Source organism: Anabrus simplex, chromosome 2, assembly GCF_040414725.1.
Source record: "Anabrus simplex isolate iqAnaSimp1 chromosome 2, ASM4041472v1, whole genome shotgun sequence".
Lineage (NCBI taxonomy): Eukaryota > Metazoa > Arthropoda > Insecta > Orthoptera > Tettigoniidae > Anabrus > Anabrus simplex.
Window position 1 is genome coordinate 675389888 of NC_090266.1, and position 21164 is coordinate 675411051.

Sequence of the window (21164 nt, forward strand, 5' to 3'; positions counted from 1 at the left end):
TTGATAGCCCTTAATATTTTCTGTGAACGTCCTGTAAAAATTTCTTGTATTATTTCTCTTGAAATCTTTCTCAATTTCTTTTAGCCTGTTATTGTCGTATGCTCGTTTTTCCTCTTCTGATTTCCTTCGATGATTGTTTCTGAACTGAGTGAAATTCCTTCCATGTTTCTGATGTTTTGTTACTGCTGAACTTCTCCCATGCTTGTTTTCTTCTCTCAATGGCTTGATCACAAATTATGTTCCACCATCTATGTTTTTGTTTACTAGGAGGTTGTCCCCAGCCTTCTGAACTGCCTTCGCAAGCTCTGTCTAAGTCTCTGTTGAATACCTATGAATATCTTCAACGATTTTATCCCTGTTTATTTTGAAGTATTCCGGATCAGGTTTGACTACTTTGTTTTGCGCTGTCTTTTTCTGTCCTGGGATTGGCCCAATCGTAACTTGTAGTGAATAATAATTAGACTCAAAGAATCCTTTACGCGTTCTGACATTTAAAATTTCCCGTGTATTTTTCTTGGAAATGGCCACATGGTCAATCTGGAATTCTCTCCATGTTGTATGTTTTTGTCTTGGCTTTTGAAATTGCATTGACATAATTTTGAGGTTAAAATTTTGACAATATTTAACCCCTCAGCGCCGACCTCTATACATGGTATAGACCCCCTTTTCTTCCGTAGCCGCCGACATCTATACGTGGTATAGACCCATACATGGTTTCGCATTTACGGCTATAGCGCGAAGAGTTTTGGTGTTATGGATATGCAAATTGTTTTGTTTCCAAGAAGACATTTTCGGGTTTATCAGTGTTCTAAATGAATTGAAAATCATTAAAGTGTAGTTGCTTTAGCAAGGATAAGTATTTGTCAATTATGTCAGCACCAATCCCTGCTTTTTTAATAGTCCGTTTGCTTCATTCTTGATGCTTGCTTGTTGTTTAAAGGGGCCTAACAGCGAAGGTCATCGGCCCTGCTTCATTCTTTCCCACAGAATAAAATAAGGAAATGATGATCTGAGAAGTTTGTCTTTTCGTGTGATGTTCTTTGCTCTAATTTTGTATTAAGAGTGCGGTTTATTTATTATATTTGTCTTTATTTCTCAGCTTGTAGTCTTTTCGTAACTCTCCACGAGTGCTCTGTGTACGCATCAGTTAGTGCTGCTTTCTGTCATACGACACGAGAAGCAGTTGTGCATGGTACCTGTATATCTCATTTGAAATACGATGTATCGACCTTTTAATCTGAAATATGTATCGAGTTGGTTTGATTCGTCATAAATGTTATTCCCCTCATTCAGTTTCGTCCTGCCGCTTTCGCTCCCGCTGCAGCTTCATCAGCTTGTGTGACGCACCGCACTCAATTGCTAGCTCCTGCTGAGAGTAACGTGCTTGAAATATTTTATAATTCAAATGAAAGTTTAGTCGGAAGTAGTAGTGGCAGTATTAGCAAGTGATAATGAAATAGATGATGTGGCTGTGGCCGATGCAGTGGTAAATGATGAGAGTGACGATGAGGAGGAACCAGTACTTGGAAATTTCGTGTAGGAGACTAATAGATACGCATACAGGTGAAAGGGAAGTTTTCAACAGTGAATTATGATTCCTAGATTCTCATATAATATTTAGACAAGTCACAGGGACAAACACTGAGCAGTTATCTTATCAGTTTCAGCTGATGGAAGGTTTGTTTACAAAATACGCTTCTCGGGCAGGAAACGAAATATTCAAGGCCGGCGCGCATCAGATAATACAGTTCCAAGGTTGCAGGAAATACGTTTTATCAGGAAATTAGCACCCAAGAGTGAGAAATCCAAATCTCAGAGACTTTGTATCGCGTGTTCAAAACACGGTGCAAAGAAGACGTCGGTGTACTGCTGACAGGAGTGTGCCTCGGGTCTCTGTCTCGAAGAGTGCTTGAAACTCTATCACACGGAACAAAATTACTAAGGAAATGTGAAACAATTATGTAATTATCTTCATGTACATAGTTCTACCATAAGGAATTCCAAATTTCGTAAATATCGGGCTACTCTTATACTAGTAGTAACGCTTTAGTGAATAAATGTATTTCAGTCGCGCGTAGTTGAAATCTCATCCGGCCGCGGGGTAGGAAGCTCTTTAAACGGCTGCGACGCTGAGGGGTTAATGAGGTGTTCCCCATTTTTATTTGTGAGAATGTGTGCCGAGTACTTGCCTGTTATTTGTCTGTATTTTCTCTCCTTACCTAATTGTGCATTGAAGTCTCCCATTAAAATCTTCACATGTCTTTCTGGTACGTTGTTGGTTACTTCTTCCATGTCTTCCCAGAAGTCTTCAATTTCTTGTGGCTTCTTTCTGTTATGGTCAATTGTAGGTGCAAGTGCATTGATAATTGTGTACATTTTATTACCTGATTTGAAGGAGAGTGTGGAGATACATTCTGATATGGAATTGAAGTCTATGTTGTTATCCACAACTGATTTGTGTACTGCAAATCCAGTACTAAACAATAATGGTGTGCCTCTTCTGACAGCAGGTTTACCTTTGTAAATCCTGCAATTTTCTGTGTTGAAATGGTTTTCATCTATGAAGCGAGTCTCTTGAATGGCAAGAATTTTGATGTGAAATTTTTCAAGCATGTCTGCAAGTTGTTTTAGTTTTCCAAGTTTGAAGAGTGTGTTTGCTTTGAGAGTGCCAATGTAGTGTTTGCGAAGAGATTTTGAGAAGCTCTGACTCTTCTCCTCGTGATGTTCCTGGTCCCCCAGAATCCAATGACCAGGAAAGTCCAGTGCGTTGACTGGGGCCTGGGGTAGCAGATTTCTTTCCTTTTGTTCCATCATAATTACTTCAAGCTGAAGTTGGTTGTGGTGATCTTTAATAAAGATCACGGTAATTACAGACTTGATTGTTGAGATCAAGCCATATTTCACTGCCGCACCAACTAGGTGAACAGACGCAGACCACTAGTCGCTGGATACCAGAACAGACACTAGTGGATTTCTTGATGATGATGTGTGTTTGGTCCGCGAGAGCTATTTTATTTCTCTCAAGTCCGCCGGCAAGCCGGTGAGGATCCCCCTATCCGCCACCTGGGACGTGCCCACGCCGGAATATCACCTAGTAAATCAAGGAATATCACCTCTCCGCCTGCTACAACACTGTAGTAGGTTTGTGGATTATTATTATTATTATTATTATTATTATTATTATTATTATTATTATTATTGTTGTTGTTGTTGTTGTTGGTCATAAATACCTTGATGAGGGGATCCAGTCAAACAGACTAGATACAGAGGCCCTCATGGCCAGAGCAAACACTTTAGGTAGCTCTCCTAACCACCCGGAACATACTGACCTGTTGCATGGAAAGAGACCATTTATCATTTTTGAAATTTTGTTGGTTCTAAAATAGGCATAAGATACTGAGCATTTTAGAAACAGAGTTCAGACTCCTATGTGCAATACTTCAAATAATATTAATTATTGAATGTTGCTATTAAGAAAACTGTATTTAGAGAAAAACGCAATTAAATCTTTCACTAATTTTCTTACCAATATACAAAGTTTTCATGATATCATATGGTAAAGACTCAACTGCTGCATAACAGTTTGTTAATAAGACCCATTGTTAGCGCAAAAAGTCAAAACATAGCAATGCAATTTTTACACCCCAGACACTTTTGTTCAGCTCTGCTGTATAATTTCCATTGCCGAATTTTGGTCTCTTTCTGTGCAACATGTCACATAACAAAACGTGCATTTCTATAAATACCAAAATTCATCATTACAACACTGTCGTCAAGCCAGTATCTCTCTATACATCAGGATGCCTTATCCTCTCTCAGAAATGTGTGTTTGCTATGTTAGGGCAAAAAAAGGGAGCAAAAAAAGAGAAAGGTTCTCCACAACATACCTGGCCCACATTACAAAAACAAGATCTACATAACCAAAAACAATAATTCCCTGGTACGTTAACATCAAGAAAGACCTCAAAGAAATGAGCGTGCAAATAGAAGACGCACACAAACGAGACCTTCTCAGAACAAACATCATGACTTTTGGGACTTCCCAAGATGAGAAATGGACACCTGGTCCAAAGTGTTCGGGTAAATGCTGTGCTTGACACAGTGAGCTATAGAAAAACCATTGGATCAAATGAGAATTGAATAACACCAAAATGTATAATGAAACTCATCCTGGTCCCTAGTTGGCCGATTAGCGAATAGTAAATAACATATAACAATAAAAATAATAATAAACAGTAATCAACTGATGCATTTATTGCAATTTACGAACTTTAATTCACTGTACAAATACACTTTTCTATTACTACTTAAAGAAAAAATTATACTAATAGCTTTTCAATGTAATACTTCCACTTCGTTACTGCACATAGACAGCTGATCTGTGATGGAATTGTTGACAATGCAAGTCTCATTGCTTCATCGATGGATCTGAGTCTCTCCCACACTGATGTCTTAATTTCTACCAACATCGAGACACACAGTTCATACAAATACGCAGTCGAAAATGGCAATAATGTACTAACTGCCATCTCAGTGAAAGCCGGGTATTTACTAATTATTGCCAACCAAAAGGCACTTCAAGGAACTTCAATTTCAATGTTCTGTCTGCTTTTAATTCTGCAATTTCCTCTTGTATATTAATCGGAAGAGATTCTGAATTAACTCAGAATGGATCACGAACCCAGTGAAAATCTTGAACATGGTCTCTAAAATACTTCTTGAACCTCTGCTACAGGATTTCTAAATATTCTTTCATTAGGTCCATCGACATTATAGTACTGTAAACAAGTAGCCATACAGTCACGAACATCTCAAACAAACCATTTTCAATTCTCTGAATCCACAAATTCAGCTTATTCACAAATCCCTGAATCTTATCCATACCAGTAAGAATAGTTTTGATCCAACCTTGCATTTTTCTGATCAGCTCATTCAAGTGTACGAAAATATCAGCAGGATACGCCATCTTACATACCAATTCATCATCTGCAACAGTCAAAAATGCACGTACAGTACTTCATCTGGGTTTTTTTTTTTTCTACTGGTTTTACGTCGCACCGACACAGATAGGTCTTATGGCAATTATGAGATAGGAAAGGGCTAGGAGAGGGAAGGAAGCAGCCGTGGCCTTAAATAAGATACAGCCCCAGCACTTGCCTGGTGTGAAAACGGGAAACCGGAAACCACAGAAAAGCAACTTCAGAGCTGCCGACTGTGGGGCTCCAACCCACTATCTTCCAGGTGCAAGCTCACAGCTGCGCGCCCCAAACCGCATGGCCAACTCACCCGGCCTTTTAGCTCCAATATTTGCGTTAACACTTCTTTTCTTGATAACCACCGTACTCCTCTATGTAGGAGGGTGTAGTGTGTTCTGATCCCATTTCCTGATACAAGGTGGAAAATAGCCATGAATTTAAGGTTTGTGATTTAATGAGGTTCACAACCTTTACCCCTTCGTCCAGCACAATTTAGAGAAAAGGTGGTAAATTTTTCAACACAGGCTTTGCTGTGAACAAGACAATGATCGCAGCATATGTTAGGATTAACTTTGCATACTTGAGCTACAAATCCTTTCACTCAGCCTGTCATAGAAGCAGCTTTGCCTGAGCAAACACTAACACAATTCTTCCATTTTAAATAATACTGAAGTATATATTCGAAAGTTACACAAAATATTTCTTCACCAGTGGCTCACTTGGGAAGTTCTTTGCAAAACAAAAAAGAATCGATTGCAATTACACATCCAATGATGTGCCAAATATCAGCAAGAAGTTGTGTGTGGCTACTGATATCGATTTAAAGTGATAACTTCTGACTACTGTTGATTTTCTCCTTCATAACGTCTTCAGCAGCACTGGACATCTCAATAACTCTGTAATTGGTGTCAGCAGAGAGGGGAATTCTTGAAATTTTACTAGCAGCTTCTGAACCCAGGATTCATTTATAAGCAGCATTATTAACATTTCACCTACTGTTACGTGGTTTCTTAGCCTTTATGAGAGGTTTGGCCACCTTATACCTAGCTTCCTGTACTTTTCTGAAACATGTACTGTTGCAGTCATGAATGGTTTACCTTTCCCCCACCCAACACCTGACAAAAAATAATTTACATCTTTGCTTGACAGAGAAGAATGTTTTGTTGACAAATGTTGTTTCAATTTACTGAGAACCATAGCAGCATTACTGAGTTTTTCACCATGAATGCTACACTAGAGGACTGGGCATGTTTTTATCACCACAGCAAAAAACGTAAGATAAAAAATTATCACTATTCTGCCAGTAAACTACTACTTGTCTCTTTTTTCGGGCATAATTCTTTCACTGATTATAATTGTCAACTGAATACCATGTACAACGAATTTGCCCACCTTGAAAAGTAAGTCTAATAATAATTATAATACTGGCCATTGATCACAATTTTTTTAACTACTTCAGAACACAGCAGTGACAGAACTGAAGTAATTACAAGATACAGGACCTATATGCTTCAAAACGAAGTAACACAATGGGCTGGTGAATTGGTGTAGGAAAAATATAACAAAGTTGAAGTAGTACTAAAAAACAGGGATATATACCACAACAATGTAATAAAGGGCGAGTAAAATTTTTCTAATTTCAGCAGTTTGAGAGGCACATACACAGAACATGTGGCAAGGATAAAAAAGAAGCTGCATACCACAGAGGGAGAGGCAAAAAATACCTTATTTACGCGAATAATCCCCCGCATATTTTTTTAAACGAGGCATGAAATTGGGGTGCGAGTTTTATTTGCGTTAAGGTTGGCAAGTTTTTGGTGATGGATGTATAGTTACGCTTTGTGTAACCACACATGGAAGAAAACTGCCCCCCATATGTCATATTTAAACGGGAAAATTTTAATTTAAAACTGCATGCATATTTTTCAAAAATAGTATTTTACAGAGTATTTTAAATTCAAAATTTCTCCATGTCATGATAGAATGAGTCTTCTGGAACGTGCAGGGGTAGCTTTATGCACTTCCTTTCATTTCAGTGTGTTGCCAGTGTGTTTTATAGTTGCTAAGTTTGAGTGAAATCTTAATTCCTTTGTATTCAGTGTTTTAAGGAACGCCACAATATCACGTAACATGCAGTGTGTGGAGAAGCGGAATCCACGAACACTGGCGATGCCGACAGTTGGCGAAAAAGTGTGGCTCATAATTATAATCAATTCGTATGTACCAAAAAATACTGTAAATGCCAATGAAACTGCATTGCTTTTTAATGCCTAGCCAAAACAGACGTTTCTAAGGAAGATGGGGTCACTGTACTGTGTTGCAATGCAGATGGAAGCGAAAGACTTCCTCCCCTCATCATAGGAAAGCTAGATATGGCACGATGTTTGATGGGCGTCGGGTACTTTGCGTGTAAGTACAAGGTATCTAAAATGCAAACAGTACAGTAATCCAAAAAATAAAGCACTTACACCGGGGAGCCATCACATTTTGTCCTTGTCTTTGAATCGTGTTTCTTTTTTCTTTAGTTGCGTGAGGGTATGTTTGCCACTGAGTTATCCAAGCGCATTATTTGAATATTGAATACTGTAAATGCACCTTGTTGGATACATTTTGGAAAATTTTTTTCCCCATGGCATTTGAAAGGTTTAAACTGTGAACCAACGTTAGTTGCATGCAGTAACAAATCTTGGATATTTTGTGACGCAGCAAAGGTTGGCTCTTCTGAAGCACGAGTTGGCAGTTAATTCGAAATCATGTAATTCGAAGTCCGATTTTTGCATCCCGAAGAGTTCGAAGTAACGAGGTTTTACTGTATTGTGGAACTAACATCAGTGTTCACCAGTGTGTCTGTTCCAAGTATTTACATTTCATGAAAAGAATTATCTACCACCGGTCCTGTTAATATCCGAGTAAAAAGAGGCAGCGTGTGAAAAGTGTTTTAGACATGGAGTGTGACGAATTTGTAAGTAATTTAGGAGAGGATTCTAGTGATGTAAGAGACAACGAATCTTCCGATCTACAGGGAACCGAGCCTATTGGAAGTTCATATTAATGAAATACCTAGGCCTACTTGCTAATTTTCATGGCAAATATATTTCATAGCAGTGATATTGTATTTTTATCATTTCAAATATGTTCAGGCAAAGCAGCTATATCCGTAAATTTATAAGTTTATATTTGCGTAAAGACCACATGGACCTCACGGAGTACTCCATCGATGGAAGGAATTTTAGTTCATTTCATTTTTTCAAAATTTTCCTCCTAAAATTACGGTGCGGGAATTATTCACATAAATACGGGATACCGATAAGTAAAATTATGACCTAACAACTGTGAACAAATAATTTACATTTGATATCTTAGAACACATAAAGCTTCATGGCATGTAATAAAGAATAAACATCATATTTCATCAGTGCTGTAGCAGAGAATGAAATACCTGCATATCAAACACACCAACCTGTGATCAAAAATTTTAAATGCAGTATGTAAAAGTTTGCAGCCCACCCGTCACTTTGTGATGGAACAACAGTTGCAGAATACTGGGATTGACGATCCTATAACAAGTAAGTTGGTTGCAATACCTAGCAAGTAGGCCTAGGTACTTCATTAATATGAACTTGCAATAGGCTCGGTTCCCTGTAGATCGGAAGATTCATTGTCTCTTACATCACTAGAACCCTCTCCTAAATTGTAACCAATTGTAAGCTTGCATTCAAGAGATGGTATGTTTCAACCCCACTATCACCAGCCCTAAAAATGGTTTCTCCCTGCTTTCCTGTTTTTATAGTAGACAAATCCTTAATTAAGAGCACAGCAGCTACTTCCCAGTTCTAGCCCTATTCTTATACCAGTGTCCTGAAAACTTTAGAATGTCGCAGCAGCAGGAACAACATCATGACAAACTTATATCACTTAAACTTATCTACACCATCATTCAGTATTCTCTCATTTAAAAAAAAAATTACAGTGTTGGTTTATACATTTCAATAGACTTGTCCTGTAATTAAACTTTCCCAAGAGATTGTAGAAATTGTTTTTAAAAATGATATTAGTTGTGGATGAGCAAAATACACAGAATTATACAGCTCACAATTGATGTTTGATGATGAATTTTAACCTCATGAAAATTAATCAAAATTTAAATATGTTTTTGCTACTTAAAAAGTAACTTTCAGCAACCTGAAAAATTAGATGAAAAAAAGAAAGAAATGAATTCATCTGAACGAGACTAATTTATTTGGAAGCTACAATTTAGAAAATGAAAAATAAAAAACAATCACCTGCATAACGGGAAGATGATGATGACGAAGGGGCAGGGCTTCCTACAGATGGTTGAGTTGGGCTCTGCAAAGGAGCATAAGGATGATTTCCTGTAGGTGTTGAGGCACTAGATGCAGATGGACTTTGGTACAAATTAAGACCCAGAAGATCACTGCTTGGCTTCCTAGCAGAAATACATATGAAAGTACATTTTATTTTCAATAAGTAAACAATATTCTAGTTAACTCACAACATACAAAGCAATTAACTCCAAACATTTTACTTAAAGTATTTAGAGAAGGGACAAATCAATCAATCTATTTTCTTCATTACTGCTGTTTTTCAAGTGGCAAAAAATAATACCTTTTTTCTTTTGTACATTCTGAACTAATTTTTACAATCACTCTAAATAAAATTCATAACTTATGGATGTTCATTTTTATCTTCGTAAATATCTGTATTTATATTCCACTTTTTTTTTGTGTCAATACTTGTGCAGAGATGGGAAAGACGTCAAAACTATTCTACTTTCTTATTCCTCTTCCTACATAAAATATTTCCCTCAGTTCTTGCACAATGTCCAGCTTTTTTTGCTGAATGATCAGCACTGAGGCCTTCGGTTCAGAGAGTCTCGGATCAATTCCTCGCTGAGTTAGGAATTTTAATCACATCTGAACAAATCCTTAATTAAGAGCACAGCAGCTACTGTGGTGTAGATGAGTGCCTGGAGTATTCATAAATCATCTTTGATGTTCATGCAAAGAGACAAATTCAAGGAATTTCCAATCAAGGCCTCAGTGCTGACCAAACACGTGGTGATAGGTTGCCTGTTATGAGGAGCCCTCTTGTCTTCCGATTTACGTATGAGGATGGTCTGTGCTTTCCTGAGGTTACCTTTAACTCAGGGATTGAGTGTTGGTGTTAGTGTTTGTCCCAGCACACTCCTCTTCACATTCACACAAAACACCACACCACACCACACTACCTAACATAACAGGAAAAAGGAATAGAAAATACATTCCTCCACATAGGGTTGGCATCAGGAAGGGCATCCAGCCATAGAACAGGGTCAAGTCCACGTGTGTGTGTGCACCTGCGACACAGCCAGGGGATGAGAAGAATGAAGAAGAAGAAGATGATGATCTTGTACAATGAAACTTAAATTTATATTTGTGGTACTAATGTACTTCCTCCAGCTCCTCCCTCCCACCCTTCCTTCCTTCCTTCCTTCCTTCCTTCCTTCCTTCCTTCCTTCCTTTTTCGTTAGTACTGCAGCATATAGAGGAGACTACATATGATTTTCCTTAACCCATGGTACATAGAGCCCATTTAGGGCCTTGGCTTTCCAAAACAACTGCTGCCCAGCCAGATGGTAAGCAGATACTGGAATAACATGTGGTCATTCTGACAAACTGCTCAGCAATGTAAACTCTCATTCAAGATAGGTTAGATTTCAGCCCTACCATCACCAGTCCTGAAGAAGGGTTTTGCGTGGTTTCTCATTTTCACACAAGCAAACGCTGGGACTGTGCCTTAAATAACACTGAGTGTAGATGAGTGCCTGGAGTATTCATAAATCATCTTTGATGTTCATGTAACAAGAGAAATTCAAGGAATTTTCCAATCAAGGCCTCAGTGCTGACCAAACACATGGTGATAGGTTGCCTGTTATGAGGAGCCCTCTTGTCTTCCAATTTACGTATGAGGACGGTCTGTGCTTTCCTGAGGCATCAGGAAACGAAGTAGTTTTCAACATTCTTGTACCTTACAGCTATAACGTCCATGAGCGAGTCCTCTCTCACGACTCGCATTAAAACATGATAGTGATTTCATACGCAGTCATTACTGGTTGAATACTGGTAGGAAAAATGTTTCAAGGTCTCAGTTGGGAATTTTACATTGCTGTTGGTTGTTACTTAAGAATGTGCAAATTGCCTTTCTCCTCTAGCTATGATAAAAGGAATGAGAAAGTTGATACCTACAAGTAATTAATGTTCCCTTTTGCCTTATCCCCCGGATCCACAGGATTTGTGGACTGTGAGAATGTTCGCTGGATATTTAAGTTTCTTTTTTTTTTTTTTTTTTTTCTTAGCTCACAGAATCTCCTGGAAGGATGCTTTTGTCTGAGAAATGAATCTATTGCATTCACCAAACACCCTCCAAAATTGTGAACAAAATCTGAGAAAGTGGCATTATCAACATAGTCTTTGAATTTAGTTTTCCATTCTAAGATATTGCACTTGAACTCTAGATTTTTGTTAGGTTGTTGTAGGCTATGTTCTTTTATATCAAGGGGAGGGGAAGAAGAAACTATGTCGTATAGTTGCACTGACTGCAATATATATCTCTGAAGAGGATGATTACCTAGTTGTATTTCCTCTTAAAATAAAAATCACCACCACTCTCTCCCTGAATGACTGCTCACTCTCCTGATGATGGCTTTCTCCCGGGCAAAATGTCCTAGAGGGAAAATAGTCTGTCATTTTAATCTCTGAGTGTGTATTACCTGAGGAAGGCAATCATCAGGAATGTGAATACATATTCTGGAAGTCCAAGCGTAGACATTATAAGTCTAAAATCTCCATAGGGAAACTGATAGATCCAATGGCCACTCATCTTACATCAGTTTGTCATTGCCCGGACCTGGATTCATCAACATCCTGCATTTGTGGAACCTTCAGCTCTCCCCAGTGACTACTATATTGAACAGAACTCTCTAACATCACCTTGTTCGCAGTCATCTGAATAGTCCAGCAGTAAGATCAAAATCATGTGGTCTGAACTATTATGACCTATTACAAGTGTTTGTGAGCAAGAACTATCTTTTTGCTAGTGGTTTAATGTCGCACAGACACACCGAGGGGTTTTAGCGACACAAGGATGGGAAATGGCTAAGACTTGGAAGGTAGTGGTCATAGCTATATTTAAGGCACAGACCCAGCATTTGCCTAGTCTGAAAATGAGAAACCATGGAAAACCACCTTCAGGGCTGCCAACATCGCGATTCGAACTCACCATCTCCTGAATGTAAGATCACAGCTACACAACACAAATCGCGCAGCCAGGTCGCTCAGTTGCATGAGAATCAAATCGAAAATTCATGTTCTGCCTAACCCATCACCTTCTACAGTCTTCAGTTTGTATGGTGGTGTATTACATCATTCTCCTCCCTTATTTGCCCAAGATGATGCAATAGTATACCCGATTGGGCCTCCATTTGTTTCGTCCCTATGACTGCCTTATAAGAGACTCAGTAAAACTGTGCACATCATTCACCATTCTTGTGCCATTACCTCAGCAGAGACCAGACTTGCAAGTTAGCATGCAAGTTAGGCCTGCTAGCACTGAAACTCTGAACTTGAACAGTTTTTTGTAGTGACCCATTTTGGTGAGATGTTCTACTCAGGGTGTTGCTATGCTAACTTAAAAACCAGGTCAATTTCTTATCTAGATTAGACACGATAACAGTGTTCCTTCAGGAGGATCTAGTGGGATATTTCACAGGGTGGTGAGGTGCGATGATTCTCTTGGAACAAGAACATCTAATTCATGACATCGGGTTCAGACCACTCTATTCATTATCTAGTGCCCAGACAGTTGGATCATTGTTTTTTCGAACTTCAAACTCATGTTACAATTGGGAACTGCTGTGAGTTATGCTTGCTTCCCCTGTGAACTCTCCAAGTGGTTTGTTTGTGTGTTTGCTGTACCTCCAAGTGTGAGACAAGAGGTTTGTGTGTGAAGGCTGTTCAAGCCGAAAGTATAGTTGCTTTGTTTACACTGCAAAGCCTTTACAGATTCTTTTGAGTTTGTTATTATTATTATTATTATTATTCATCGAAAGGGTGGTAGCAGCCTTTCGATAGTTGCAAGGGCAGCAGTCTAGATCATTGACTGATACGGCCTTGTAATAATACTCAACATGGCTTAGCTGTGTTGATACTGCTACACAGCTGAAAGCAACGGGAAACTACAGCCGTACTAACTCCCGAGGACATGCAGCTCTCTCTGTATGAATGATGTACTGATGATGGCTTCCTCCCGGGTAATATATTCCGGAGGTAAACTAGCCCCCCATTCGGATCTCCGGGTAGGGACTACACGAGAGGGGGCGATCATCAGGAAGATGGATACTGACATTCTGCGAGTCGGAGCGTGGAATGTTAGAAGTTTGAATCGTTGTGGTAGGTTAGAGAACCTGAAAAGGGAGATGGATAGGCTAAAGTTAGATGTAGTTGGTATAAGTGAAGTACGCTGGCAGGAAGAACAAGATTTTTGGTCAGACGACTACCGAATTATCAACACAAAATCAAACAGGGGAAATGCAGGAGTTGGTTTAATAATGAATAAGAAAATAGGGCAGCGGTTAAGCTACTACGACCAGCATAGTGAAAGAATTATTGTCGTCAAGATAGACACCAAACCAATGCCCACCACAATAGTGCAGGTCTATATGCCTACTAATTCAGCGGATGATGAAGAAATCGAAAGAATATATGAGGAGATAGAAGATTTAATACAATATGTAAAAGGTGACGAGAATCTAATTGTGATGGGAGACTGGAATGCAGTGGTAGGCCAAGGAAGAGAAGGTAATACAGTAGGAGAATTTGGATTGGGACAAAGGAAAGAAAGAGGAAGTCAGCTGGTTGAATTCTGCACTGATCATAATTTAGTCCTTGCCAATACTTGGTTCAAACACCACAAACGACGGCTGTATACATGGACGAGACCTGGAGACACTGGAAGGTATCAAATAGATTTCATTATGATTAGGCAGAGATTCAGAAACCAGGTGTTGGATTGCAAAACTTCCCCCCAGGAGCAGACGTGGACTCTGACCATAACTTGTTGGTCATGAAATGCCATCTGAAGTTGAAGAAATTGAAGAAAGGAAAGAATGCAAAAAGATGGGATCTAGACAAGTTGAAAGAAAAGAGTGTGAGGGATTGTTTCAAGGAACATGTTGCACAAGGACTAAATGAAAAGGCTGAAGGAAACACTATAGAGGAAGAGTGGAGAGTCATGAAGAATGAAGTCAGTAGGACTGCTGAAGAAATGTTAGGAAGGAAGAAAAGATCAACTAAGAATCAGTGGATAACTTAGGAGATACTAGACCTGATTGATGAACGACGAAACTACAAGAATGCTAGAAATGAACAGGGCAGAAAAGAATACAGGCGATTAAAGAATCAAGTGGATAGAAAGTGCAAGGTAGCTAAGGAAGAATGGCTGAAGGAGAAGTGCAAGGATGTCGAAGGCTGTATGGTCCTGGGTAAGGTAGATGCTGCATACAGGAAAATCAAGGAAACCTTTGGAGAAAGGAAATCTAGGTGTATGAATATTAAGAGCTCAGATGGAAAGCCACTTCTAGGGAAAGAAGACAAAGCAGAAAGATGGCAGGAGCATATCCAACAGTTGTATCAAGGTAAAGATTTAGATAATTTGGTTCTGGAACATGAACAGGCTGTTGATGCTGATGAAATGGGAGACCCAATTTTGAGGTCAGAGTTTGACAGAGCTGTGAGTGACCTCAATAGGAACAAGGCACCAGAAATTGATGACATTCCCTCTGAATTACTGACTGCCTTAGGAGAAACCAGCATGGCAAGGTTATTTCATTTAGTGTGCAAGATGTATGAGACAGGAGAAGTCCCATCCGATTTTCGGAAGAATGTTGTTATACCTATTCCCAAGAAAGCCGGTGCTGACAGGTGTGAAAACTACCGCACCATTAGTTTAGTATCTCATGCCTGCAAAATTTTAACACGTATTATTTACAGAAGAATGGAAAAACAAGTAGAAGCTGAGTTGGGAGAAGATCAATTTGGCTTCAGAAGAAATGTAGGCACACGTGAAGCAATACTGACTTTACGTCTGATCTTAGAGGATCGAATCAAGAAGGACAAGCCCACGTACATGGCATTTGTAGATCTAGAAAAGGCATTCGATAATGTTGATTGGACCAAGCTATTTATGATTCTGAAGATGATAGGGATCAGATACCGAGAACGAAGAATTATCTACAATCTGTATAAAAATCAGTCTGCAGTGATAAGAATCGAGGGCTTTGAAAAAGAAGCAGCAATCCAGAAAGGAGTGAGGCAAGGCTGCAGTTTGTCCCCCCCTCCTTTTCAATGTTTACATAGAACAGGCAGTAAAGGAAATCAAAGGGAGATTTGGAAATGGAATCACAGTCCAAGGAGAGGAAATCAAAACCTTGAGATTTGCCGATGATATTGTTATTTTATCTGAGACTGCAGAAGATCTCGAGAAGTTGCTGAATGGTATGGATGAAGTCTTGGGTAAGGAGTACAAGATGAAAATAAATAAGTCCAAAACAAAAGTAATGGAGTGCAGTCGAACGAAGGCAAGTGATGTAGGAAATATTAGATTAGGAAATGAAGTCTTAAAGGAAGTAGATGAATATTGTTACTTGGGTAGTAAAATAACTAACGATGGCAGAAGTAAGGAGGACATAAAATGCAGACCAGCACAAGCAAGGAAGAGCTTTCTTAAGAAAAGAAATTTGCTCACTTCAAACATTGATATCGGAATTAGAAAGATGTTTTTGACGACTTTCGTGTGGAGCGTGGCATTGTATGGAAGTGAAACATGGACGATAACTAGCTCAGAAAGAAAGAGAATAGAAGCTTTTGAAATGTGGTGTTACAGAAGAATGCTGAAGGTGAGATGGATAGATCGAATCACGAATGAAGAGATACTGAATCGAATTGGTGAGAGGAGATCGATTTGGCTAAATTTGACGAAAAGAAGAGATAGAATGATAGGACACATCTTAAGACACCCAGGACTTGTTCAGTTGGTTTTTGAAGGAAGTGTAGGTGGTAAGAACGGTAGGGGCAGACCAAGGTATGAATATGACAAGCAGATTAGAGCAGATGTAGGATGCAATAGTTACGTAGAAATGAAAAGGTTAGCGCAGGAGAGAGTGGCATGGAGAGCTGCATCAAACCAGTCTATGGACTGATGACTCAAACAACAACATTATTATTATTATTATTATTATTATTATTATTATTATTATTATTATTATTATTATTTACTGGTGCAATGCACTTTCTGAAGGACATATTGGGAGTAATTTTGTATTTTTAACTTTTTGCATACCATTCTATAGCCATGAAATTGTAATAATGGGAAGTAATTAGAAGTTGTCTAAGGATGTTTCATTTAATCTCCTTATGAGAATTGTATTTCCTTCTAGGTGATGTTGAAAATTCCTTTAACCGAGCGAGTTTGCCTCGCGGTTAGGGTAGTGCAGTTGTGAGCTTGCATTTGAGAGGCAGTGGGTTCGAACCCCGCTGCCAGCAGTCCTGAAGATGGTTTTCCATGGTTTCCCATTTTACACCAGACAAATGCTGGGGCTCTACCTTAATTAAGGCCACAGCCGCTTCCTTCCCACTCCTAGGCCTTTCCTACGCCACCATCGCCGGTTTGTCGGTGCGATGTAAAACAAATTATTTATTAAAATTCTTTCCAGTGCATGTTATACATTCTTGGAATATGAATGGAGAGATTATAGGATTGTACATGCCCCTTCCCTTTCCTGTTTTCTGCTGATTGTTTGCACTACATATGCTGGTCGTTCAGTTTTCCTTTTTGTTGTGAATAGTACTGTATTTAGTTAAATGAGTGCGTTACTTTGTTTTATGGTATCTGGTTATACCAACATCTGGGAGTGAACTTTATTCCTAGTAACATGAGTAATGTGTCCTTTTTAGCATATTTGATCATATTACTTTACATGTTGTACTATTATTCTTGGGTACGAAATCTCTCTGCCTTTCTTAGTTCACAATATGCACATGAAAAATTGCCCACTATTTGGAATGACTATGTTAAGCCTCCCCAGTCTCTATGCCCTACCTTGCTTCCTGTGCAATCCTACCTCTTCTTATTCTTGTAGTCGAATACAGCCATTTTTTTCTTTCCTAATTTGTGGATTATTCTGTTGATTTCTTTCCTGGGCCTTCCCCCACCGGTGGACAATCACTTTGTTGGTGGTATGAAAAGTGCCTGAAACACCTTTATATCCATTATTTATCACCTACATCATCATCTTGGCCTAATTTTGCAATATGCTTTACATCACACCAACACAGATGGGTCTCATGGTGATGATGGTATAGGAAAGGACTAGGAGTGGGAAGGAAGCAGCCGTGGCCTTAATTAATGTACAGTCCCAGCATTTGCCTGGTGCAAAAAATGGGAAACCATGGAAAGCCATCTTCAGGACTGATGACAATGGGTATCAACATCTTTGCCCATGTCATCCTATATCTTTACTACAAAATGGTAGCAAAGCATGGTTCCACAATGGTGTCCTAGAATCCAATGAGGATCTTGAAGCTTGAAGCTGAAGAGAAGGAGGCCAAGACTGCCAGACGGTCAATATTTATAAATGCTGTGGCTATTTTTGATTTGGTGAAGAATACTTTGGGACTAAAAGGCATGGATAAAATACTGGTGTCTAGTGGGCAGAATGAATAACCCTGCTGCAAAAATTCTAGTAGACATGCCCTGCATACAGGATGGTGTTGGCGATGGTACTACATATATTACTGTTCTTAATGCTGAACTGCTCCAAGAGGCTGAGAATGAAGATCTTCTCAACATTGCTCAAAATACCCTCAGATTCAGATTTTATCTCAGCACTTGGAGCACTTTGCCAAGTTAGCAGTAGATGAAGTACTGTAACTGAATATATATGGCAATCTTTCTGTCATTGAGATAATCAAGGAGATTGGTGGAACCATGGAGGACTCCTTCCAGAATGATGGCTTCCTTTTGGATAAAAGAAGACGCTTCCTTTTGGTTAAAGGAAGACTGGGTTGCATCAGCGTGAATGTGTTGAGAATGCTCAAATTCATATTGCAAACACACCAATGGACACTGATAAGATCACAGTCTTTGAATCTAGAGTGCATGTGAAATCAATGGCCACGTTAGCAGAGACAGAAGTGGCTTAGAAAGAGAAGATTGAAGACAAAGTCAACAAGATCTTAAAGCAAAACAGTAATGTATTTTTCAACAGAAAACTAATCTATAACTACCTAGAAAAGCTGTTTGCTGATTCTGGAGTAATGGTCATTGAGCATGCAGATTTTAACAGCATTGAATAGTTGGCTTTGGTTACTACGAAGGTTATCCCAAAAATAAGGTCTCATATTTTTTATTAATACATAGGCCTGTTTATTTCCACAATGGTTTACATCATTTTACAGCTTGAACATTTAGCTATTTTTCTACATAATCACCATTTTGGTCAATGCATTTTTGTAGATGGTGTGACAGTTTTTGTACGCCCTTGTCATACCAGCTCGCCGCCATGCTGTTCAGGAAGTTGTGAATGGCGCTTCGGGAAACCTCAGGAACCAAAGTGCAGAGATCATTCAGGATGATCCGCCGATCTTCACGCATGATTTGATCAACCTTCACAATGGTCTCGACAGAAATCGATGGTCTCCCGCTCCTTTATTCGTTTGTCATGAATTTCAGTCCGACCGGCTGCAAACTCTCTACACCACTTACGAACATTTTTCACATCCATGCATGACTCACCATACACTTCCGTCAATTAGCGATGAATTTCAATTGGTTCAGTACCTCTTGCGTTCAAAGACCGAATAACTGCGTGCACTTCGCACTTGGCGGTTACATCCAATGGGAGCTCCATTCTCAATGGCTGCCAAGCCAAGACTGAGCACCTTAGCGCGGCGAGCGCATGTTCATATGTGAGCAAAGGAAACACTCTTCACAATGTTGTGACCAACAGCCACACGAACAGAGGTCTGTATTTATAAAAAAATTAGGATACCTTATTTTTGGGATTACCCTCGTAGAAGAGAGAATTAGTTTACATTGACACCACTGAGTTTGTAAAACTAGGACACTAATCATATTGAGCCAATTATGATTGGAGAAAAGATAATTCTCGGTTTCAGTGGAGTGGCTTTAGGTGAAGCACGTACCATAATTATCTGAGTTGCCACCCAGCAGTGTCTTGACAAAGCAGAACGTTCCTTACATGATGACCTCTATGTTATGACCACTAGTGTATGTAAGGGAAGGACTGCCAATGGAGGAGGATGCAGTGAAATGTTGATGACGCGTGCAATCCGGGCTAAAGCAACCAAAACTCCAGTCAAAGAGTATGTCACAATGGAGGCCTCCTCTAAAGCTCTGCAAATGTTACAAACACTAATTGTGGGCACTACTGGTTATGATTTTACCCAACTTAACAGTGAACTTAGAGCTGCCCACAGTCAAGGTCAAAACTCAATGGGTGAAGGAATTACGTGAATAACAAATCAGAGAGAGGGGAAAAAAAAAGAAAAAGAAAAGAAAAAAAAAAAGATATTCAATGGCAAGAATAAGCAAAACTAGCTTTACGCAGGAAGCATGATGGGACATACAGGTCGGGGATGCTCAACACTGAATATTTCAAAAGGTGTGTAATCTTTGATGTGTATATTGTGCCCTAAGAAAGGCAGGAAGAATTCATACTCAAGAATAGTAATGCATATATAGTAAAAGAACGAAATACACTAAATAATATATATATTTCCACATGTTCTCACATTATTACTAAGAGAGTTCACTCCCAGATATAAGTATGACCACATGAGATACCATACAAAAACAGTAATATCCTAATATAAATCAATACTACTCAAAATATAGTATAAAGGAAAAAAATGAATGATCAACACATCTAGAAAGCACAATTAACAGAAACAAGACAGCAGAAAACAGGAAAAGGAAGGGATAGGTACAATCCTACAAACTCTCCTTACATATTCCAAGAATGTAGAACACACACTGGAAAATAATTTTGGATTTGTGGCCACAGCACAGTATGCAAAAAGAATAAAATACTAAATTACTACGAATACATCCTTCAGAAAGTCCATCACAGAGTTCACTGTAATAACAACAACAACAACAACAACAACAACAACAACAACAACAACAACAATAATAATAATAATAATAATAATAATAATAATAATAATAATAATAATAATAATAATAATAATAATGAGAAGAAGACCAGTTATTTAAAGCATAGACAAATACGAAGGAATTTAAGTCTTTGAGGGGTAAACAGAGCAGCTACAAGTTTGGTTTGAAAACCTTTACACACAAAACCTTGTGACTCATATTCTCAGGTACAGTGTGCATGTGAACAAAATACATAGAGAGGACACTGGGGAAACAAGCATAACTTACAGCAGATCCCAATTGTGACACAAATTTGAAGTTCGAAATATAATGGGACATACTGTATGCATTAAAATGTAGAATATTCTACAAGCACAAGCAATAAGTAAGAGCATATGCTTTCAGCAAATACTGGCAATTAAAAGAATTTGCTTAAATTGATATGAATAACCTTTTACTTGTGCCGACTAGAAAGCGCTGCAAGATTTTCCAGCATATGCTGACTTCTTAGAATATTCTAACTAGCATTTTCTAGTCACACAAAGCATGCCGGTTGCCGATAAGAGGTTAAGTTAGTACAGAAAAACGTATACGAGTTTTGCATTCGGTGTTACTGGTGTTTACAGTTCGTTTCCATTTCCTGCAGTGCATATTCAGTGTTCTACGATGTCAGAGATATCAGAAACATACGTAGAAATTGACGTAAATTATCACTTCATTTCAATGATCAAACAGTTACCAGTGTTATTAAGTAAACCGCAAACTCCTTCGATGAAAACAGCCAAATTACAAGCTGTTGAACAGTTACGCGAGAGTCGTGAGGAGACTCTTGGGCGGCAATTTACAGCAGATCAGGTGAAAAAAAGGATCCATAACATGAAGACCGAAGTGAAAAAGAAGAGTGACTGTAACAGTACACGAAACAGGAAGATACAGTCAAAGAAATGGGAGGAGGAA

The 21164-nt window shown here is 38.8% G+C and overlaps 1 protein-coding gene and 1 pseudogene across 9 annotated transcripts in view; one reads left to right on the forward strand and one right to left on the reverse strand.

Moving 5' to 3' along the window:
• The window catches only part of LOC136864355 (F-BAR domain only protein 2), a 573880-nt gene that overhangs the window by 88886 nt on the left and 463830 nt on the right, over positions 1-21164 (reverse strand). For all 9 annotated transcript variants that reach the window (XM_067141249.2, XM_067141248.2, XM_067141247.2 and 6 more), the window contains one exon: positions 9260-9423. In XM_067141249.2, the coding sequence (XP_066997350.1) occupies positions 9260-9423 (164 nt within the window). The remainder of the gene's footprint in view (positions 1-9259; positions 9424-21164) is intronic.
• Positions 17580-19565, forward strand: LOC136864872 (T-complex protein 1 subunit beta-like; annotated as a pseudogene).